This window comes from Vanessa tameamea, chromosome 12, assembly GCF_037043105.1.
Source record: "Vanessa tameamea isolate UH-Manoa-2023 chromosome 12, ilVanTame1 primary haplotype, whole genome shotgun sequence".
In the NCBI taxonomy this organism is placed as follows: Eukaryota; Metazoa; Arthropoda; class Insecta; order Lepidoptera; family Nymphalidae; genus Vanessa; species Vanessa tameamea.
This window is the reverse complement of record NC_087320.1, coordinates 12,583,569-12,606,307: the sequence shown is the minus strand read 5'-3', so window position 1 is coordinate 12,606,307 and position 22,739 is coordinate 12,583,569. Positions and strand designations below refer to the sequence as shown.

Here is a 22,739-nt window from a genome sequence, read left to right as displayed (position 1 = left end):
AAAGTAACGCCTGGCTTTAGACAGTATATCATCTAATCAATTAAGAGCTTATTAATCACAGTAAATAATAATTAGACGAAACATAAACAAATTTATTAATAACAATACGTTATCTTAGTCACAACAATTATTACGCATCTTATTAATATAAAAAAGGAGGTTAACACGACGAAATTGAAATAAAAACATATTTATTATTAAACTATGACTTCTTGATCTTTGAACGAATGTTTTTTTTTACATCATAATCGTACGTATTCCACTTTAGTCCGTCTCGTCATCAATAGCATCATAGTGTCCCGGCTAAAGAGATATTTTGCTACATAAATGCAGTTGTGCGAGTGAGACAACGTTCCCCTGTCAGTTCCGTATTCAAAACATCCACTGTACTTGAAGGAACTCGGGATTAGGAAATCGGAACTCGTTGCGGTGTCCTCAACATTCCTAATCTTCTGTGTTTCTCGTCGCTTCTTCTAGAACAGTCAACAGTTTAATTTTAGTAGTTATCTTCTTAGACACAGGTATACTCTGCAACGTACTTAGCATCGACAAGAGAAATAATTTGTCTTCATCGTCGTCCGTTTCGTACTTCGCTTTTTTTGCTCGCCTGTACCTGTCCTCTTGCAAAGGGTCATCGTCGTCATCTTCTTTCTTAATGTCTGTAAAATCTGGGACTTCGTAGTAAATATAGTCTGGCGCTTCGTCGGAGTCTCTTGATATAACGACGTTACGAAGAAATTGTAGTTGTTGGAAATGCGTGTATTCAGACTTCCTTGGCCCTGGAAAATCTCCAGCCTTTAGCTTCTCCTGTCTTTTGAGCTCACGTGTGAAACAGCCTCGAATACCTTTCCATTTTTTTTGTAGCGTTATTTCTGGAATTAGTTAATTACAAATTGATCGAATATTTCATTGAATAAAACAAAGATATCTTATCTTATATAAATAATAATTTCTACAAGTTATAATTAGATTTTATGAGTATGCATATTTTAGAAAAATATAAAACACTAATAATATTATCGAGTTCATTTTTATACGTATAATATAATTAATACGCTCAATTATGTTTTTACGTCACGATAATGAAATGATAGAATTTATCAAAACAATTTTCATTACATTAAGTATGCATCGCAATAGATAACTAATTCAATAAACGTTCATAAAGTACAATAATATTCTAATGAATAAAAAATATAAATAAAAATAGGTTTGTTATCATTATAATAAAATAATTAAAATGTCATTGTCACTTACCGGCATTTCTCCGCTCCGTAGCCGTCAAGGACTTGCCGCCGAATATATCAACAATGTCATCCCAACATTGCTTTTTCAGTTCTCGCTTAGAATATTCTTCTAAAGTATTATCCCATAGAGGTGGTCTGTTTTCTATTTCTTCTATAAATCTTTCCGTATCGAAATTATCCATATTTATAGTAAAAAAATATTATTTGATTCGCAAATTATAAAACGTTTTAACGCGTCCAATATCGCGACTGGTGGCCGACTGGTTGTGGAAATAGATGCGTGGCCAAAATGGCGGCTTGTGCCGAGCGAGTGCGACGTAAAGCGCTGCTCGACACAGCGGTTTGGCAACGCCGCGCAGTTGCCGGTCGCGTTGTAGCAGAGTATTTCATACCGACTTGGTCACGTCGCCATTTGTAGCGCGGCGTATTTTATTTATTGCATAATATTTTTGCACTTGCTAGTTTGTCTTGAACAAGATCTATTTTAAGAATTCATGTTGTTATTTTTTAAATTATTAATATGTATCGGATAAATGTATATTTATTTTTTAAAATTAATCGGTGCTTTAATAATATCATTGTAGAATTTAAATTTGACTGCCTCGTTAGTTTAGTGGCTCTAAGGTTTCGACCTTATCTCGAGGTACTAGAGGTCTGGCTAATAGAATGTTATTTGGTATTTTCGTCAAAAAAATCTCGCAATCATTAGATTTTGTATGTTGACTCTTCCGTGTCCCAGGAAGCACGTAAAGCAGTTGGTCCTGCATCTATCATCTTTTCGGCCATGTCGTTTTTGCAGAAGACATCTTCATAATTGTTTTTTTTTTCTTACAAATTCCACAATAATAATAACATGTACTAAGTAAGAGTTTATAATTAATGTGGGTAATTTTAAAATTAATCACTATGATAATATTTGAACTATGAATATTACACTTAATTAAGAACTTTTGCAAATTTGAATAAATTTGCAAGATTATTCCGAGCTCTGCGAATATTACGAACGTTCGGTAAAATAATACGACACGATTCAGTTATTCCAGTAAGTTCCTTGATGCTCTTATTTGCAATATGTAAATAGCACCACACATTTAAACTACCTCGTCTAGCAGCTTATACGGATCCTGAGGTAACCACCGGCTTCGAATACGGAGTGAGAAAATCATTGTTTTTTAAATAGTTAAGAAAAATCTTACACTACCCTGGTACGGAAAGTAAGCAAAGGATATTCCAGAAGATAATAATATTATATACCAACCTTATAATTTCGTTTGTATGTAAGGGGTAATCCCAGGAACTAAACAACAGATTCTAAAAAAAATTAGGGGTAGTAAGCTACATTATTCCAGAGCGCTATTATTAATTAATATTTACATTAACACCTTATTATCTTAATACAAACTTTATAACTTTATGACTCATTACAAATCACATGATTCACAATATTGAACAGAAAAGTCAAAGTACCCTCTTATTTAGTATCAATGTTATCAATACAATTCAAAAATAATTTAAATCTAGTTATTATTATTATTACAGAATTCATTAAAACATTCAATAAATAATGTAAGCGTTTTTGTAATCATCTAATTATTTAATAATTTCTTACTAAATCTGTCAAGTGAATAAAGAAAATATTGTTATATTAAATGAATTAGACACACAATAGATTTATAAAAACACCATTACACACAAAACGTTTGTCACACACGCACACTCACACACATTTATTCAATACTAGCGACCGACCCCAACTCCGCACGGGTTCAATGCTGATACTAAATATACTACAGAATATTAATGAATTACAACGTTGCGTTTTTCAATCATTAGACAATACAAACCGCTATGTCCCTGCCTTTTAAATCTGTAATATCTTCAAAAATATTCATTTAAATAACGTGAACACAACATGATGTAAAGGGCCATACTGTTCTATATTAAATTCACGATGTATTTAAGATACTTAATTGGATAAGGATTAATGCTGTATTGCTTAAAATCGCTTCGAAAAATAAGCCATTATTTCTCGTAAAAAGTAAAGGAAAAAAAAATCGTTATAGTGGGTTATCCCTAAGAGATAGACATCATAATAAGAACTGAGAGACTTTTTTGAACACCTTTTTAAGGTGTACAATACTGTAGTACATTATTTTGATATTATCTCGTAGGGGTCAGCCAGCGTTTGCAATGTAAGCGCAAAAAATGTGTTTATTTACGATAAAAAATATCTAACATTTTATCGGTTTTAGTATTAAACAAATAAAACCTCCTCTTGAATCAATCTACCTATTAAAAAAACAGCATCAAAATCCGTTGTGTAATTTTAAAGATCTAATCATACATAGGGACAGCGGTAAGCGACTTTTTTATCTACGTAATGATGAATCATTTATAGTTTATGTTCATACTATTATTAAAACATTTTAATAAAGGTATATCAAAAGTAAATTTAAAATTCATAAATAAAAAAAACAATATTATGACATAGAAGCTATAGGAAAATATTACATTTGTCAAAAAGACTTTACATAAAACGATTAATATGCATAAAAATATCAAAAATATATTCACTTGCAAAAATAGCAAAAATATATTTATTCTGCTTGCTTCGTGTAAACATACAGCTACAATATTCAAAATATGCATATTTATTTTTGCATCACGATAAGCAACAAAAAAATAATTATGAACTGAACAATTCAATGATTTTATTAGTATAATATTATGAACAGTGTTAAAAGGGTAGTGTGAAGAGGCACTAAGCCGCGCTGAACGTAAATCAAGCTGATGTGAGGACAATCGCAGCAAGACGCTATTGTGGCCATTCATGAGCCATGAATGTGCTGTGATTTACTGACTCATGACGCCAGTAGTCGCTTTGTCGTGTCACTAATGGAAGCGTTATTTCAGTTATAATTTAAAATATCTTGACTGAATGAGACCTACGCTTGTGATGCTTGGACTACTCTACCTACTTGGTTACTCGAATGGAACCAGTTTTACTACATAGATCATACAACAGACCTGACACATCATTTCATAACAGAACAAAACAAAGTTGATCTTTTACACGTATTATAGCTACTTACATGATGTTTATAGTACTTTGTTTTTTAAAATACATAGACGAGCAACTGTGCCACCTGATAGACACCATAGCCTGTAAACATTAATGCCGCAAGAGAAAATAATCCACTTTATAACAGGTAGGATCTACGATGAATGGGTGGTACCTACCGAAACGGGCTTGCACATAGCCCTACTACCAGTTCGGCGAAAATAGACCCAGAAATATATTTAGAATCATACAGTTTTCCTAATGATGTTTGCGATCGTTGCAAAATATAACAACAATATTATACACCATATGTTATTAAATAGTATAAAGCGAGTATTGTATAAAATGTTTTCATTATTCATATATTTAACTATCATTAAGTTATTTTGTAATTTTTATAATTACTAGTGACCTTGATTTGGTTAATTAATATCATTGTCACGTTCCTAAGCAATCTCAGCTTTGAGCAAATATGTAAGAATTGATATTTATCGTTCATATGATTCTGAACGTTACATCAAACCAATACGTTTTGTAATGGCGCGTGTTTTGACAGCCGGCGAATATTATCTGTGGCGACGATGGCGGGAAATTATTACAGATAATATTTACTTAACTCGGTCGCGTTCAAAGACCAGGATATTACTTGTACAGCCAACGAGAAAGCTTATTTAAAATTAAATTTTGAATTTAAATTCAATTTTGTCGTTTCGATAAATTAAAATTTACGATGCGTGTAATTATATTATTTGAAATATTACATTACTAAAATTTTAAACGTATAAATGATTTATTACTCTAATGATTTTTAATTATTAATCGTTATATAATATCTATTCAGGACTTAATCTAAAAAGAAATATTGTTCCATATTTAAATATTTTAATATAAATATTGTATTGTTTTGTAAATAAATATTATTTTGATAATAGCGAGATAAGATACCTAGTTCACGTAATTAAGATTTGAATTAGATTTGGAAACTAACATGGACTAAGCTTGAAAGCCGCAGGCGACGCCATGTAGATCTTAATATAGATAAATTTACTAACCCGACCTTAAAGATCATTAACTAGTTTAATATATACAAAGACAAATAATCATAAAAATAATTTATATCATATATGATATTTAAAACCAAGTAAATTAAAAGCCTGTAAATGTGTGGGACATTTACAGGCTTTTGCCGTGTGCTGTGCCAGTAAAGTGTGAGAAGGTTTTGGAGCTTGTACCACAAAGATGTTTTAATGGGTTGGTGTAATAATATTTGGCAGATTTTTATTTGAGTCATGCAGGTCTCCTTATTATATTTTCTTGACAATTATAGCACTAAAACAGTGGAGCTAGCCCAAACGTCATTTTTTACTAATATTTCTACTTACCGCTCAACGTTTGAGATTCACGTATTATAACAAGTAAACTAACTCGGCTCGTATTTCAAAAATTATAAATACATTTCGTTAGTGGAAAGAAAGAAGAACTAAAGCACCCAAGTTATTTGTTAAGAAAAAGATATTTTAAGTCCAAATTTTATATCTCATTTTCCTTTCCACTGATGATTTATACTTTTTTAACTCTCGATCACGTTTAACCGTGTTAACATAGCTAATGAAAAAGTCGTCGTGTCAAGTCGTGGGCTAAACTACATACATTGATAAATTACGTCATTAAAAGTTGCATTAATCATTTCTACCATACATTTTGTAGCTTAGTAGCCAACTACAGGAAATGAAGTAGCTTATTGTCCTTGTATTTTTTATGTTAAACATCTATTGACGCCCTTGGGGGTAAAACCGACTCGTACGCCGTGACGATAAACGGCATGACACTCTCTTATGCCGTGATACCACCTCTCCGATCTCTCTCGTCACTACTCCTTTGTGTGTGTGAGCGTATAGTATAAACTACATTGTTATGTATGTATGTATGTATTACATTGTATTAGTATTATTAAAAAAATATATTATATACAGTATCTCGTCAAAACAAAACCAAAACAAATTAAAACAATCGGATTTATAATATAATTTAGGATTTCAATTACCATCAACTATCCATCGATTGTCCTGTAATATATATAACTTGGCACTAATTTGTCACTGAATGAAATATTTATATTTACATCAGTACTGCGTCACCAACCTTCAATTCAATACTAAAATTGCATAAGAAATTAAGATTAACAAAATTCCAAAACAGTGATGCTACTAAGCTGATGCGGGTCGTTCGTATTTGGTAAGGCTGTCTTGCTGCTGTGGATATCCCTAATACGTTCCGTTCCACACAAAAGCCGTAGACTTCTTATTCGATCGTTCACATCGCATCGAACATCAAAGCAAGTTAAATTGTTCGTGAAGCGACTTCTGTGTATCATGAAATAATATTTTCGGTATTTATTTTTTTATATTTATCCTCTTGTATTCAATGAGTCGAGATAAAATGTAAAACGATAAATTGCCCCAAAACAAGAGACGGGAATTTAAATAAATAAATTCGCCCGGCTTAACTTCAAAGGCGTTTAAAAATTTCGTTACAACAATTTATTTCTGAAAATTAAAGATTTTATTTGTATATTTTATAATTCGTTGTTGATCTTTAATATGAAAACATATTATGATTTATTGATAGAAGAGTACGAAATACGAATGGAACTCAGTCAGTTAGTTATCGTTCTAATAATTATTATACGGTGTAAACCTAATCTAAAACGTGCTGCATCTTCTGATATTAGTTTAATGTATACCGGAATAGATTTTTTTTAAGGTTGATTATTTCAAAATTCTCTAAATATTGCCCAAAATATTATATATAAGACACACTTATATTCATGAAATATGATGAACTTAAAATAAAAAATTAATAAAAAAAAAACATAGTAAGTATAGGTACATACTGTATTTATTTAATTATTTTATTTAAAGTGGTTATTTTAAATACATTATCCGAATATATATCCTGCCGAGCAGAACCGACGAAATAGTCAGTAGTAAAATATAAGAAAATTCAATGTATTTATTTATGGAAATCAAAATATACTTTTGTCATATTATCGTATATTATGTAATACACAAGGCCTGCCTGAAAATAGGAGTTCCAGATTACACCATGTAAACGCAAGCTACGGCGACCACGTGCCCGAAATCATATTAAAACATATACGAACACAAAAATGCCATAAAATAATCTGTCCAATAAAGTTTCACGGAGATTAAACACATTTTTCTGAATTTTGTTTGAATTTAAAAATCGCCTTTGTAAAACCTTTGTATTTTCAACATAAGCTATTTTTTTTTAATAAGAAAGGGTTGTCACATTCATTGAACGAAAGGAATGATATATTTTTACTGTTAAAATTGTAATATAAACCATAAATTGTTACTCACTCATTAACGCAGTAGGATAGGACATACCTGAAAAAAATTACATCAAAAATTAGTATAAGACATTAGTGAAATTCAGTGGCGGACTAAGCCCGTCAGAGGCGCGGAGCGGCAAAGATGAATGAGAAATAAAAGAAATAGTTTTACAAGCTTTTTATTCACTTTACATTTGTGTATATAATTAAGAATTTATGTTTATTTATTATAGGTATATATGTTTATGTGTAAAAAGTCTAGATTGCAGTAGAGTGTAGCGTTTTGATCTTGATGAAATTATGTACGTACTAAGCACATTTTTACAGTCTTGTTTAGGATTTGATCAAGGAAACGCGGATGCATTTGGACCCCCCCCCCCAATACTGGAGGCCCGGGGCGAGCTGCCCCTTCCGCCCCCTGTTAGCCGCCACTGGTGAAATCTAATCTTTAATATTTTAACATTTATAATTAAAAGTTACTTTTAACAGTTGTATCCATGGATGGTTTGAGAAATGTGACGAGTGTACGCTTGTAATAAAACTTTGATAAAATACAAACTGTATCCAAATCATCAATGACTTATGACTAATACCTATATCGTAAAATATATTGTTTGAATAATACCAGACAACCAACCCCTAAAAAGCGAGTGAAATCGCGTTCGAAAACTAATCTTTCACAGGCTAATGATTTTGATTGCATGAAACCATAACTATCTTAGTTTAGATCGTTGTATTTTTGGATTTTAGAAAAGCGATGGATGTCCAAATGTAAATAGACGAAGACAGATAGCCAGCGAGGAGAAAGATCAGATTACCTAGCTAATGCATCGCGGTCAGTGATCTCGGACGATAAAAACATCTATCACGATTATGTTTCATTTGTTCCCTACTTTTACTATCTATAGAATAAATCAATCTAAATATACACCATAATATAATGAGATGAATTTCGGACTTAATACTCAAAACTCAAAAGTCGGTTTCAAAAGCTTTTGTTCCGAAATTTGAATCGGCGATCTAAAGTACAATTCCATTTTCATATATCCTGCCTAGAAGTCAATGAATACTAAGTCCACTCTTTTCTATCTTTAATATAATCTTGTATTGAGTAGTATGCTTTATTATTTTAAGTATACTTTATTAAACTTTTAAATAGGCCAAGTTACAAATAACAATGGAATCTTATTATAGAAACGAATACCGTACCTTAGGAAGGATAGACTAACTTTGCAAAGTCGGAAACTAAGTGTTATTAGTTGACCTTTACTTCTCGTGTCCACACGAAAGATCTAAATAAATATTAAGAAATACTATTGTAAACATACTGTGAAGCAACTGTGAGTATACCAAATTTGTTCACTTTATTAAAAACTTCCAAAGGGAGTCTCAATCCCCAATATTATGAATAGACCGGACAGTTCTTTTTTACAATATGAAGACCGAGTTGTCCCAAAGCAAACATACAGATAGTTTGATATAAGAGTACATAAGCCGATACAGCTTTTAGGTATTATTCCTTGATCTAACCAAATGGTGACGCCAATATTTTATCCTTCCGTCTCGTTTATCTACTGGCTAACTTGTGATGACGCAGAGCTTGATATCCTGAGTTCAAACCCCCTGAAAGGGCGTAAAGTCGTTGGTCCCGCAACACGCGATTTTTAAGACATTTTCTGCCACCAACCACTCTGTGGAACCAGCTTTCGCCGGCGGTTTTTCCGAACTGATACGACTTGGGAACCTTCAAGAAAAGAGCGTACTCTTTCCTGAAAGGCCGGCAACGCACCTGCAAGCCCCCCGGTGTTGCAGATGTCCATGGGCGGTGGTAGTCACTTTCCATCAGGTGAGCTTCCTGCTCGTTTGCCACCTCTAAAAAAAAAAACTAATACCTATTCGAACGTGTTGGATTGCTAACCCATCGGGTTATGAAAGTGCACAATGAGACGTACTCACTTGGTGTGCCCTGGTTTTAATGGCGAGGGGACAGAGTAATTATAGGCTCAAGGGGTACAGTGTAACAATCCCGTGGCTGAGTAAACATTCACGGTGTACAAGCTTAAGAAATCGTTTATATATTTTACAGTGCTAATATTATGGACCTGGGTAAATACCATACAATACAAGTGAGTCATTCTCTCGTTTACCTTACTAAAATATAATACTCAAAGTTTATCGCTTAATAATTATGGACCGATTCATTTGTTTTATAAAGCTACTAGCTGAACCTGCGCGAACTTTACTTATACCCACACACACACTCACAAACACATCAATTTTATATAAATATCAATTTTATATAGAAAATCAATTTTATATAGAAGTTTACTAGAATAAAATAAATCAATTTTATTCTAGTAAACTTCACAACGAAGCGAAAGTAGGGGTTACAAGTTTATTCTTATTTCTTGTATTAATAGTATGTATATCAGCTTTTATGGAATACTTTTGTATATTCTTCTGTATAAACATTATATTATCATAAATATATTGTGAAGCAGCCGTTAATACACCTATTTCTTTAAATTTTTCGCGTAATGATGCTACTCGTAGAGTTAATATTGTAAATAGTTCGGATAGCACTTTTCTGCACACACACAATTATAAACCTACCTTATACCCTCCGAGATTGCATTATAAAAAGTAGCATATGTGACATTATAAGATTTTAAATTAACATGGTTATTTTTATTACTAACAGTATTTAAAACGGGATATTTCCCATGTTTTTTATTTTTATTTGGTGGAGCTCGATATTTCGACATTATCTACGAATGTCTTGTTCACGAGACTGACGTTTGCGGGTAGATGTTGACGGCATTAGAAGTGTCCATATCGGACTGCCTCCTTTCTCGTACGTTTGCTGCGTAAACACTGGTTACCACTACCACTGTCACTTTCACCCCTACTATTTGTTTTATTTACACTCGAAACTCGATCCCGTGTTTTACAAACGAAACTCACCGTTTCGATTCGCGAATTTTTTATATTATTATTCAAGGGTTTGCATAACTTTATCACTGGATTCCATACTTTTGACAGTTGAAACCCATCTTCCCTATTGAAATTACTATATTTAGTAATTTCAATGGCTTCTCGTACCAGTCGGGGTATGTAATATCGAGCTCCACCAAATAAAAATAAAAAACATGGTAAATATCCCGTTTTAAATACTGTTAGTAATATGTGACATTGTTTGCAACCCACATACCAAATTTCATGTAAATCGGTTCAGCAGTTTAAGCGCGAAGAGAGCGAGAATCCGCAATTAGCAAAATATATTTAATAATACGATTTGCATAATTAGTAAGTACACGTCAAGTTAGCTATAATACAATATAATGTTTATAACATAAGCTTAACTTAACGCAACTTGTCATTTTCTCAAGAGCCCGGGTTACTTTGGAGTCATAATCGTATTAATGCGATTTGAGCTATCTGCGTAAGACGCTTACTGCCAATTCACGATTACTGATCGCATAAGACACAAATCCGTAATGAGAAAAACTCGTAATCATATTAACGTCGAAGTATAAAAGCGATTTATTTTATTTTATGTAGAAAATATATAAAATATTGTGACTCGAGTCGTATATCAAAATTCGTTATTATTTTTCTCGACATTTTGACATTAACATTAGCAGCCTGTAAATTTCCCACTGCTGGGCTAAGGCCTCCTCTCCCTTTGAGGACAAGGTTTGGAGCATATTCCACCACGCTGATCCAATGCGGGTCGGTGGAATACACATGTGGCAGAATTTCGTTGAAATTAGACACATGCAGGTTTCCTCACGATGTTTTCCTTCACCGCCGAGCACGAGATGAATTATAAACACAAATTAAGCACATGAAAATTCAGTGGTGCCTGCCTGCCTCATTATTTTTCTTATCTGTGAATAAATTGGAACACGCTATCTTGTTTTTAAATCATTTAAATTTCCCGTTAATCTTAAGCAGGAAGGTAATATTTCTTTATTAATTTATATGAGGAAGGTAGACTGCATGAATCAGCAAATAAATAGTGATCGTTTGCTTCTGTAATGTAATTAATTCATAACATAAACGATGTACTGTAGTCGGTAGATCTACTGAAGATAGAACGGAAGATACACGGAATAGTTTGCAAAATAATTTATGCGTTCGTTTAGAAGTGAAACTTAAACATTCTTTAAGAGTAGCCTTTCCCGTATGGATGAAATAAAAACATTTTTACGTGGAGATGTTGCTTCAGATGTCAAATGCCACAGATTAATAAGTGAGGAAAAAAAAATAATATTTTTAATTAGGTTTTCGCTATTTGAGAAATCCAAAATGTTTTGTTATCAATAGCTATAGTTTTTGTGATATTTTTTGCGACTGAAACTTCAACAGTTTAATAGAAAAACATTTTATGAGTTGAACACTACAATTAATTAAAAACTAAAAATGTTGTAAAAATAAAAATAAAAAACGCTGTGTCCACGCATCGTTTGTGTCCTCTCACGCGGGATATCACGAAAAAATTTAATAAAAAACGTAACCAAGCGGCAATCATTTCGCCGAGTCGCGGCCCTTTAAGGGCAAACGCACACGAGCTACAAGACTGACTAAATATTATTATACTAAGCTATTATATTGCATTCGGTATTTGATTAATTGGACCAAACCAAATACTTTGTATGTGAAGACTTAAATAATATTCAGCTGACTTTCGAATAACTAGAAATATTTATTTGTAAAACAGTATACAGAACTTCACATCGTGGATGAATATGGGTTTGAACGTGAATCACCAACCCTCATTGTAGCTACGTAGTGGAGAAACTCCAAGCCCGATGAGGAGCAGGACGGAGGCCATAAGGCCTAAATATTCAAGAGTTAATACTAGGACATTTACAGGCTTTTACTTACTATCCATGTTGTTGAACATTATAATATTTAAAACATTACATGTTTGACTGAATTCGATAATAGACTGAATATATTTCAGCTATCCTTCTCTCTTTCTATAACTTATCCAGTATGATGTAGAGAGTTGGTTCTGGGTACGGGTCTCGAGGTATTCCTCCTTGCCCGGGCGTTTCCTCAACGGTAGCTGAAAGCTCCCGTGTCAATGAGTTTTGACTCAGTGGGTCAGGGTCTAATTGACCCAGTGGTGCGTCCAGTTGATGCAAAATATAGACGTTCTTTAATTAAATGTAACATAATCATAATCAGCCTGTAAATTTCCCACTGCTGGGCTAAGGCCTCCTCTCCCGTTGAGGAGAAGGTATGGAGCATATTCCACCACGCTGCTCCAATGCGGGTTGGTGGAATACACATGTGGCAGAATTTCGTTGAAATTAGACACATGCAGGTTTCCTCACGATGTTTTCCTTCACCGCCGAGCACGAGATGAATTATAAACAAATTAAGCACATGTAAATTCAGTGGTGCCTGCCTGGGTTTGAACCCGAAATCATCGGTTAAGATGCACGCGTTCTAACCACTGGGCCATCTCGGCTTTTTAATGTGACTCAGTTAATTGTAAAATATACACAAAATTAGAACCGTATTCAATACAATAGAGATAATGTTGTATAAGGTACTGGAATATTATTTTATCATAGCTTTCAAGGCTCTCAGGTTAAATTGCGAAGCTGAATTATTATTATTGTGCGCGCGTTTGTAAATTATTTTGGGTTGAAATTGTATAACGAGTATAATAGCATCTATTTTATATTTAATTTTGGGGTATTTTTTTAATGGAAAGCAATAAAATAAATAAATAAATATTGGACAACATCAAATACATTACTCTGATCCCAATGTAAGTAGCTAAAGCACTTGTGTTATCGAAAATCAGAAGTAACGACGGTACCACAAACACCCAGACCCAAGACAACATAGAAAACTAATTAACTTTTTCTACATCGACTAGATAGGGAATCGAACCCGGGACCTCAGAGTGGCGGACCCATGAAAGCCGGTGTATACACTACTCGACCACGGAGGTCGTCAAGCAATGTTATATTTCAATAGATTAAGTAATATTTTTTTGAGCTTAAATATAATCTTCGTGTTTAGTTTTCCTTATGCGAAGGCATTCCGTAGACCGAAGTATAGAAGAGGCCCAAGTTCAACGAATTCAATTTAGATCATTCTTCTATAGCATTATCCCATTTGATGGCCCCCTGTCCCCTATTCTGTACTCTGGCTTTGCCCCCTGCCCCTGTCCCGTAGCCAGGCTTTGCCTTCGTCCCCGTTACCCGCGCGAAATTGGATCGTATTTTGCATAAAATGAAAATCGAATCGAAACTAACGAAATAACCCCCGGAAAGGTCTTGATAAATGTCTTTGCGAGGTCCGAGGCCATGTCGATGATTGGGGATAGAAGGGTGAACTGCTACATATGAAAAAAGTTGGAAACGTGGAAGTTTCTGAACCGTAAGCAAGCTTGTTATTTCTTACGATACAACAAGTATACTATACATATTTGAGTAAGACTTTTTTATTATTTTGCTTTACTAAACAGGAATAAAATATTCAATTCAAATTTAAAATTTGTATCGCTGGAGAATACTCGCATTGGAACAGCGTTATGGAATACGCTCTTCATACTCTCAAGAAGACGAGGCACTAGCCCAGGTTATTATATAATTTATCAATTTTCGATTTTGAATTTATTCCCCTTTAAAAATAAGATAACAAGTCACTTCTATGAGAACAATGCTAAACTTTATCATATCGAATTACTTACGCCAGTCAACACAAATGCAAATCGAATGGGTTGCCATTCAAAAAAATATTTTATTTAAAGATATTTTTTTGGATTTGTGAGTTTCAAATGTGTTAAATCTTTTTTTTAAATAATACCTACATATTTATAAATATATATATTTTTAAATAAATACTTCGTAAATAATGTACCTACGAGTTAACCCCACAATTCTTCGGGGTAAACGGGAAAATAATACAATCAATGGGCCGAAAATACCGATACCCTTCCGTAAAACGTGTTTATTCAAAACATATTCGCTTATGGCTGTAGGAAGGCTGATGGATGTACAGTTTCTTTGGCGAATGATATATTTGCTATATTGTTGTATGAAATCATGATAAACGTGCGTTGTTAATTGATAAAATGATAATTGTTTGTGAATATGAAATGTTTACCCCGAACAAAAAAAAAATCTGAAACGATTTAAATGTAAAATCATTCAAGAAGACTTCTATTAGTAGATTTACTTCAATGAAAAATGTATTAATTTCTTTGAGACCGAATACTCTGCTTCATGAACTCGACATGTTCAATGAAACACGTCTTTTGTTTGAAGAAGAAACTCATAGCACATTAATTCTCATCATAATAAAAAGTGTCAATAAATATCTGTGACTATTATTTTTTAAGAGCATGTCTACGTAATGTAGATAGGATTTAGTTTAAAAAGTTTTTTTTTTATGGTATAGGTAAGCTGACTGGCAAATAGGCCACCTGACTGTCACTGCTCACCACTGTCATAGATATTAGCGCTGTAAGAAGTATTAATCACAGGAGCTAAGAGGATATGTCCGCTGTGCCTGTAGTGACAACGGCTCACTCATCCTTCAAACCGGAACACAACCAAAATAAGTACATCCCCTTGTCCAGACCTACCCAGACGTACTTGCACAAAACCGTACCACCAAGTAGAAATGTGTTATATTTTGCTGTTAGCTTGTCGAAACCAATACTTAACATACGACGTTTAGTTTATTTGGTGGGACCAAGATCGGGGTCTGGGTATATACCACGAAGTCATCAGAGATCGGTTTTGAAGGATCCAGTGTAACTACAGACACAAGGCACACCTTAGCTCTCATGTTGCTAGCGCATCGCCAATGTAAGATATACTCAATATTGGGCAGTGGTGACCACTTACCACCATTTGTACATCATAATATACATAAGTTCACTCAAATAAAGTACATCTCATTAAAAATATTAGTCAGTATGTGTTATAAATATTTCAACTAGATTCAATAAGGACGCCCGACGCGCTCGCCGCAGGCGTTACGTAAATTAGAATGGAAAACTGTTTCATCCCTTATAATAAAATTTAAAACAAAAGCTTTATTCCCTTTGATATGTTTAAAAAATAAACCTCGTTGGATTATTATTTATGTAAGAAAATTAACTTACCTAAATAAGAGTTTTGTGTTTCGCAATAATTATATGGTGTGTTGTACATTTATTTCTAATCGATAAGCAATATAATTAAAATCTAGCAATATCCATCGTGACATTATTTGTTTGTAATTAACCTGCTATTCAATCTACGTAGGTACGTATTTTTATCTAGTTCTTAGTGTTTAGTATAATAACAGTATTGTAATTTTTTTTAAGATAACTACTTAATTGATTGGCATATTACCAAAATTTGGACTTTATTTATACAATTTACACAATAAAAACAAATTAAATTTTTGGTTAGGTGATTATTTATCTTCCAGCCTAAATTATTTTTTACTTGTCAATTTATTGAACACAAATGAATAATATAAGTTTGTTATTCAGATATTATTTATAAATTTAAAATGATGAGTAACAAAATTGCACAAAAAAGACGTTCTAACGATACCCCGCGCCCGGAATCTAATGACCTGTAAGAGATACAGGTTGTGTCGCAGGGTTAACGAAGTCACGGTAAATGTGCGGCTCGGTGGATTTGAAAAGAATATACATTTACGTATGAGTATATTAGGGTTAAGCAAATAAAAATGTAATGATTTCCTAAGACATATTAACTAGCTGAACCTGCGACTTTACCCGCGCGAAATTTATAAAACACAAACTTCCAACTTTTTTGGTTGAAGTTTTGTAAAATTCTTAGCGAATGTCTACACTCTACACCCTATAAGGAACCTACCTGCCAAATTTCAAGTTTATAGGTATTATAGTTGCTGAGATTTCGTGATTAATCAGTGAGTGGTATTTCGCTTTTATACGAGTATATACAAATTATATTCCACTTTTTCAGTCTGCCTACCTATTTTAAATTAATATAAACTTTGCCATCAACTAAGGTAATATATATATGTTAACAAATATTCTATTACAATCGGTGTGTGCCAATCTATATATGCTTGTACATCTTACTACTCTCCCCGGACATGTTTCTTTAAATTTTTTTAAACGTATTCTTACAAAGAAGGCGTTGAATATGAATAATTTTTATGTAAGTAAATATGGTAACTAAAATCGGCAGATGATATGTAAAATACATTGACGCTTCATCGTGCTCATTAAAGCTCAAGATTTTTTTTTTATATATAAAGTAACATTCTATATATGCCCCACGGGATAAGGCCTCATCTTCCTTTGAGGTTTTGAAACTAATCAACCAACATGTACTCAAAATTCATTGAAATTAGACACACACACATGTTTTCCTTCAGCGCTGAACTTGAGCAAGATTTTTAATACAGCTTAACTAGTACTATCTACTTTTGCTGTCTGCTCATACGTAAAATTATATTCTATTCTATTGCTTTAATTCCTTATACTGTGTTTAGTTATGCGTGATGAATAAAATCTATTTTACAATAATTTTATTCAGTAAAATGATAACATTTCTATAAAAAAAACCCACCAATCTATTATTATACATATCTGTAGAAATTGCGATAAAGCTGTAATTATACAAACATGTAACTTGACTCATTAATTTAAATATCATATCAAAAAAAGATTGATAAATAAGGCATATTACTTGATACTTATAAAATGCGTAAAGTTACTTTTTGTAGATATCCAGACAGAATATATGTAATTTTTTTATAGAGAATATTAACAGTGCCCCAAAATATGGAATTAAAACTTGTGTTGGGCGTGAGGACGACATTAGCGCGAGGGTTCAGGATCGATCCCACGACTATTTACATCGCTAGGCAGCCTTTAAACCATTGCGCTATTGACGCTTCGGAAATTAAATTTTATTAGTTTGTCAGAATTTATCTATAGTTAAAATATTAACTTAGATTCTTGGTGATTCTTCTTTGTAGAATCTACATTCCAAATCGATAGTTAACATTTAATTCAATACTGTTACACGACGACTTAAAAGTGTATTTATAAGCCAACTTGAATAAAGAAAATTTAGTTTTAGATTTTAACTATCTATCTATCCATATTATATTTGATTAAACTTAATGTATAATTTATTACTGTATTACCGTATTTCCAGTTCTTTGATAACATTGCTGTTCCCAATACCATCTAGTGCAGTAACAGACGTTTAGGAGCAAAACAGTAAAAACACATTTAATTAAGCTATAGGTTACTTTACCATAGCAGACGCTAAAGGTAGTTAGTAACGATTTTTTTACACAAAAATGACCTTTATAGTGTTGATAATAGATATCAATGAATTTAAACTAAAATTTGTAGTTTTCTAGACTGCCTTATTCAGTGTATTGGTCAAGCTTTCTCGCTAATTATTACAGAGATAGTCGGATAAACATAGAACAGTATTATGTAGCTAGATGGTAAATTGTTCTAAGAACGAGCTGCCTAGTAGCGAGTTTCTCCAGATTGATAAATACAATATCGGAAATAAAATTTATGAACACAAATCAATAGAAAAATAATCAAAGATTACCAAATATATAATTGTTTTTCAATTATGATAATGCAGTTTTTTGGTAATTCAAAAATAGTGTTTTGTATTAAATCAAATTAACCACTTTTCAGTTCAAATGGTTTTTGTTGAATAAATTCCTAAGTTTTTTCTTTTTCGAAAATCGAATACAAACATACAAGACAGTTCTATTATAAAAGTCTTCCATTATAACTGCTCTTAGTCCAATGTAATGCAATCTTTGTCGTTATCCGCGCTAACGAAGCGTCCCCGGGGCGTAATTAAGGTCTTTTATCTATCCAGGTGGTGCTAGATACGCCATGTACAACAATGCCAGTATAGACACTTAGAGTGAAACGGCTACCGATAAAAATAACCTGTTTTTTCTCAATTTTCGCAGGCGAGACAATTTTGTTTTATCGATGATTAGTGATAATAGATAATATTTGCTTTTATAAACTATAAACAAGTTCTTAAGATATGGTACTTAAGTACGTACGTACGCTACGTAAGCTTATACTTATTTGGAGTTACTCAAGTTTTATCCAGAGGCGAATTTAATTGAACGTAACCTTTGCGCCATACAAAAATTGCACTAGAAATGTTTCCATGTTTGTCCAGGAACATTATAAAGAAGATTGACTGAGAAATAAGTCTAGGCACGGATTAATTTGACCCACGTCCCGGTCTTCGATTAGGATGAAATTTTGCACTCGCTCTGAGTTCTGATGACAATACATGACTTAGCTAGTCATGTCATTATGAATCCAATATGGCGGCCTCCCCAAGATGGCGGACTGTCTGTTTGAAATCCACTCCCATGATATGGATATCAAATGAAAGGGTTTGCTGTCAGGAATACGAAAAAAATTGTCACGTGACTTAAATCCAATATGGCGGACATCCAAGATGCCGGACAGGCTATCTGAAATGCACCTCCATGATATGGGTATCAAATGAAAGGGTTTGCTGTCAGGAATACGAAAAAAAATGTCACGTAACTTAAATCCAACATGGTGGACATCCAGGATGGCGGATTGGCTATTTGAAATGCACCCCCATGATATGGGTATTAAATGAAAGGGTTTGCTTTTGTAATTTTTAGTGCGATATATAACCGTGTTTTTTACTTCTTTAAACTATTATTTTTGGACAAAACGCTCCATTTGTAATTTTAGTGCGTGCTAAACCGCTAAGCGTGTTTTTTTTAGTTTTTTAAACCATTTATAATTATTACTTCTACATTAAGTATGTAAAATGTTTTATATCAATGAATAAAATTTTAATTTTATGATCAAATAAATGGCGAAGATAAAGTGAGCAATGAGCTGCTCTTTATTGAAATTCAAATACAGTAAGAACCATTAATTTCCCGTTCAAAGAATAAAATATAGCACAAAGTAATTCTCGTTTCATTTTTACAGCAAACAGACTCGAAACAATTTCGAGTTAAGAATTCAAACTGCTGAAGTTTAAAAAACCATTGCTTTTCTTTTCCAATATATACAGAACTGCTGCAACTTATCCCCTTGCGATATCTAAAGAGTGTTGTTTTGAATTTGAATTTAAAATAATCTCATGAATGATAGCGATCAATTGTTAATATTTTAAATGTTCTTATTACCAAAGTCAAAATTATAATTTGTTATTGTATTGTGAGTCGAAATGTTTATAAGATCATTGATTTGATGGAATTTGAAGCTACCACAGGTTTTGGTATATAGATTTCTAATCTAATTAAATCTAATTTAATTGAAACTAGCTACCAGACCCGCCTTCGCGCGGGTAGAATAAGGTCTACATAAAACATATATACTATAATATATATCTCTATATGTCGGCAATTTTTTTTTATTCACAAAATCATCTAACACTTAAACCATTATCATAAATCTGTCAATTAGTGAAACCCGTATAAAATCCGTTTGGTAGTTTTGAGTTTATTACGTAGCGACGCGGCGGGAGGACTTATATGTTACATAATATGTGATAATGTCGTTAGTGAACTATGTTTTATTGGGAGAAAGTTAGTTCGGAGTCAATATAGAATAGATACACCAAAATTTCCACGCAAAAACTCGTATTGAAATTTTAATTAATATAAGCGGTGGCGCGTCGTTTGCATATTAAGTCTGATTCGTATTTAATCTATACTAGTATTATTATGCGAAAGTAACTCTGTCTGGCTATCTGTCTGTCTGTCGCGCTTTCACAGCCAAACGACTAAGCCGAATTTGATGATATCTTGTATAAAGCAAGCTTAAACCTCAAGCAAGGACATAGGCTACTTTTTTATAACATCTGACAACTGACCCCTAAAACGCGGGCAATGTAGCAGGCGACTAAAAGTACATTATATTTCATAGGCAAGTTTTCGCAGAAGACAATTGTCCTTGTCAGTACTTGATTATGTACGGTCACTATAATTTAATTCTTTGTAGTTCGTTTTTCATTAATTTTGTGTTTATTATTATCACCTTTGCCCAGATAGTAAATAAAATTATTTCGCCTTTAAACATTTCTTACGCCGTCGACGTGTCGCTCAACGCAAGCTCTAAAGAAGTAAAAGTTAAAATACGGAAGTACAAAGGGTTACTGTAGTAGAATAAATCCAATGATAAAATAATAATATGTTAAAAAATATTGATTTTACCAGAAAATAATATATCTCATAGTATTGTAGTTTTTATTTATTGACAATGGGATTACGCTTTTCCACAATAATACCTGATCGTAAGAACCGATGACGTCTTTGACAGAACGCGCTCGCCAAGAAGGTGCCTATTCACTCCTACCGTAATGCTCAGGAAATATTGTAGAACATAATAATTATGATTATATATAATAGAATATAATCCCATGTGTTTATATAACTTTCCGAAATTGAACGATCTCATTCTACGATTGTCGTATACAGTAGCCCTACAAGAGCCACAATAATTGCACACCTCGAACGCGGCGTGACGGGGCGGTGTTCTCAATTTGAAATTACTGACTTTCTGTATCACTGTTCTTGCATTGCGCTAAGCCCTAAAACAGTTCTTGATAAGACTTATGAATATGTAGTTTCTCCTAAATACCGAATGCCCTGAATACCACAATAATGGAAACTTGGATTAAGAATGTATCCAAGTCTCCACAGATATACGCAATCAAGTCAGCCAGTGCATTTGTCTGAGAAATATTAATCACAAAAACGTGATATTCTAAGATTTCTAGTTCAATTTAACATATAATATACTAAAATACTATTTATGTGTTATCCAAACAGCAATATATATTTTTTGTTCATATTGCGTATTTAGCGATCTCGTTTAAATTCTATTTCTGAAGCACCTTTTTTTTGGAATCAATAAGCCTTAATCAGAACACTATCGAATAAAGTTTGAAATTTGAAAGTAGGGTTGACTTATACTCAAAAATGTTAATCAAACTGCTATTATTCCAAATAAACGAAATATAAACATATCTATCTCTGCAATCGCGAAACGGATAAAATATTGAATACCTTATACATTAGTTATGACGATACTAAGACGTTAAATAATGATTCATAATAATTGATGTATATCTTATTTAATTCTACTATCCCTCACTAGTGACGAATACAAGTTGGCGCGTATCTCACACACACAACTTACTCACACAAGCGTGAACACACTTACATTAATATGGTTTATGCATATTTTATCTTTGTTTTTGTCTATACTACGTCGATTGAAATTTTGAAAGAACTAGCTCTAGACACACACATAGGCTATTTAAATTTGGCCTGTCTGTAAGTATTTAAATAGATTTTTTAATATTGGCCGTGACTTCGTAGGTACAGTTTTTTAGCTCGTATTTCCTGTTGATTCCGGATATAAAATATCTCCTGTATATTTTAGAAAAATAAAACGTAAAATTTTCAGGTAATTCGAATTTTCAAACGTTAGCATTTTAGCAAACTAATTTTTTATCTCCGTTGGAGCCGGGCCATATCTCTCAGGAATTAGCGCTCACAACACCTGCAGCAGATAAACGTCTTTAATTACCTTTGTTAGCAAACCCCCCTTTAACCCCCCATCTCCTTCCCTAATATCACCGGCGCCAAGCACTTTTTACAATTACAGTTTTAAGATAAAAAAAATGCTCCAGGATAATAATTAATAATGACACCGGGATGATGTTGGAATTTGTATTATAAAAATACTTCAAACATTTTGATTAAGTTGGGTATTATGATGATTGGAAAATTATATTTGAGTTAATAATGTGAGGGACATTTGTGATTTTTTAACGGAGCTTGAGGCTGAGTTTACATATTAAGCTTAATTTGTGTTTATAATATTGCGTTCTAATATGGTTGGTTATGTTGCCTGGAATTAGGCTCGGATTCCAAAACAGGATTGATTATGAACAATAATTGTGAGTACTAACATCATTGTAAATCTGGTTATTTGGAAACAGTAACTGAGCGCTTCTGATGCCATTTCTTCCCGCTGGAGCCTGCTTACGAA

At 32.9% G+C, this 22,739-nt stretch overlaps 1 protein-coding gene across 1 annotated transcript; it reads right to left on the bottom strand.

Moving 5' to 3' along the window:
• Nucleotides 1-218: 218 nt before the first annotated feature.
• LOC113402333 (uncharacterized) lies at nucleotides 219-1,624 on the bottom strand. The gene is made up of 2 exons (XM_026642553.2): nucleotides 1,258-1,624; nucleotides 219-872 (listed from the first exon to the last, which is right to left on the bottom strand). The coding sequence occupies exons 1-2, from the start codon at nucleotides 1,427-1,429 to the stop codon at nucleotides 445-447; spliced, it is 600 nt and encodes a 199-aa protein (XP_026498338.2). The 5' UTR covers nucleotides 1,430-1,624; the 3' UTR covers nucleotides 219-444.
• Nucleotides 1,625-22,739: the final 21,115 nt, after the last annotated feature.

What these genes read in the sequence shown, in the direction of transcription:
- LOC113402333 (XM_026642553.2), bottom strand. Translation starts at nt 1,429, where the DNA reads ATGGATAATTTCGATACGGAAAGATTTATAGAAGAAATAGAAAACAGA. An exon ending in TACGGAGCGGAGAAATGCCG is followed by an intron (nt 873 to 1,257) that starts GTAAGTGACAAT and finishes AACTAATTCCAG; the next exon opens with AAATAACGCTACAAAAAAAA.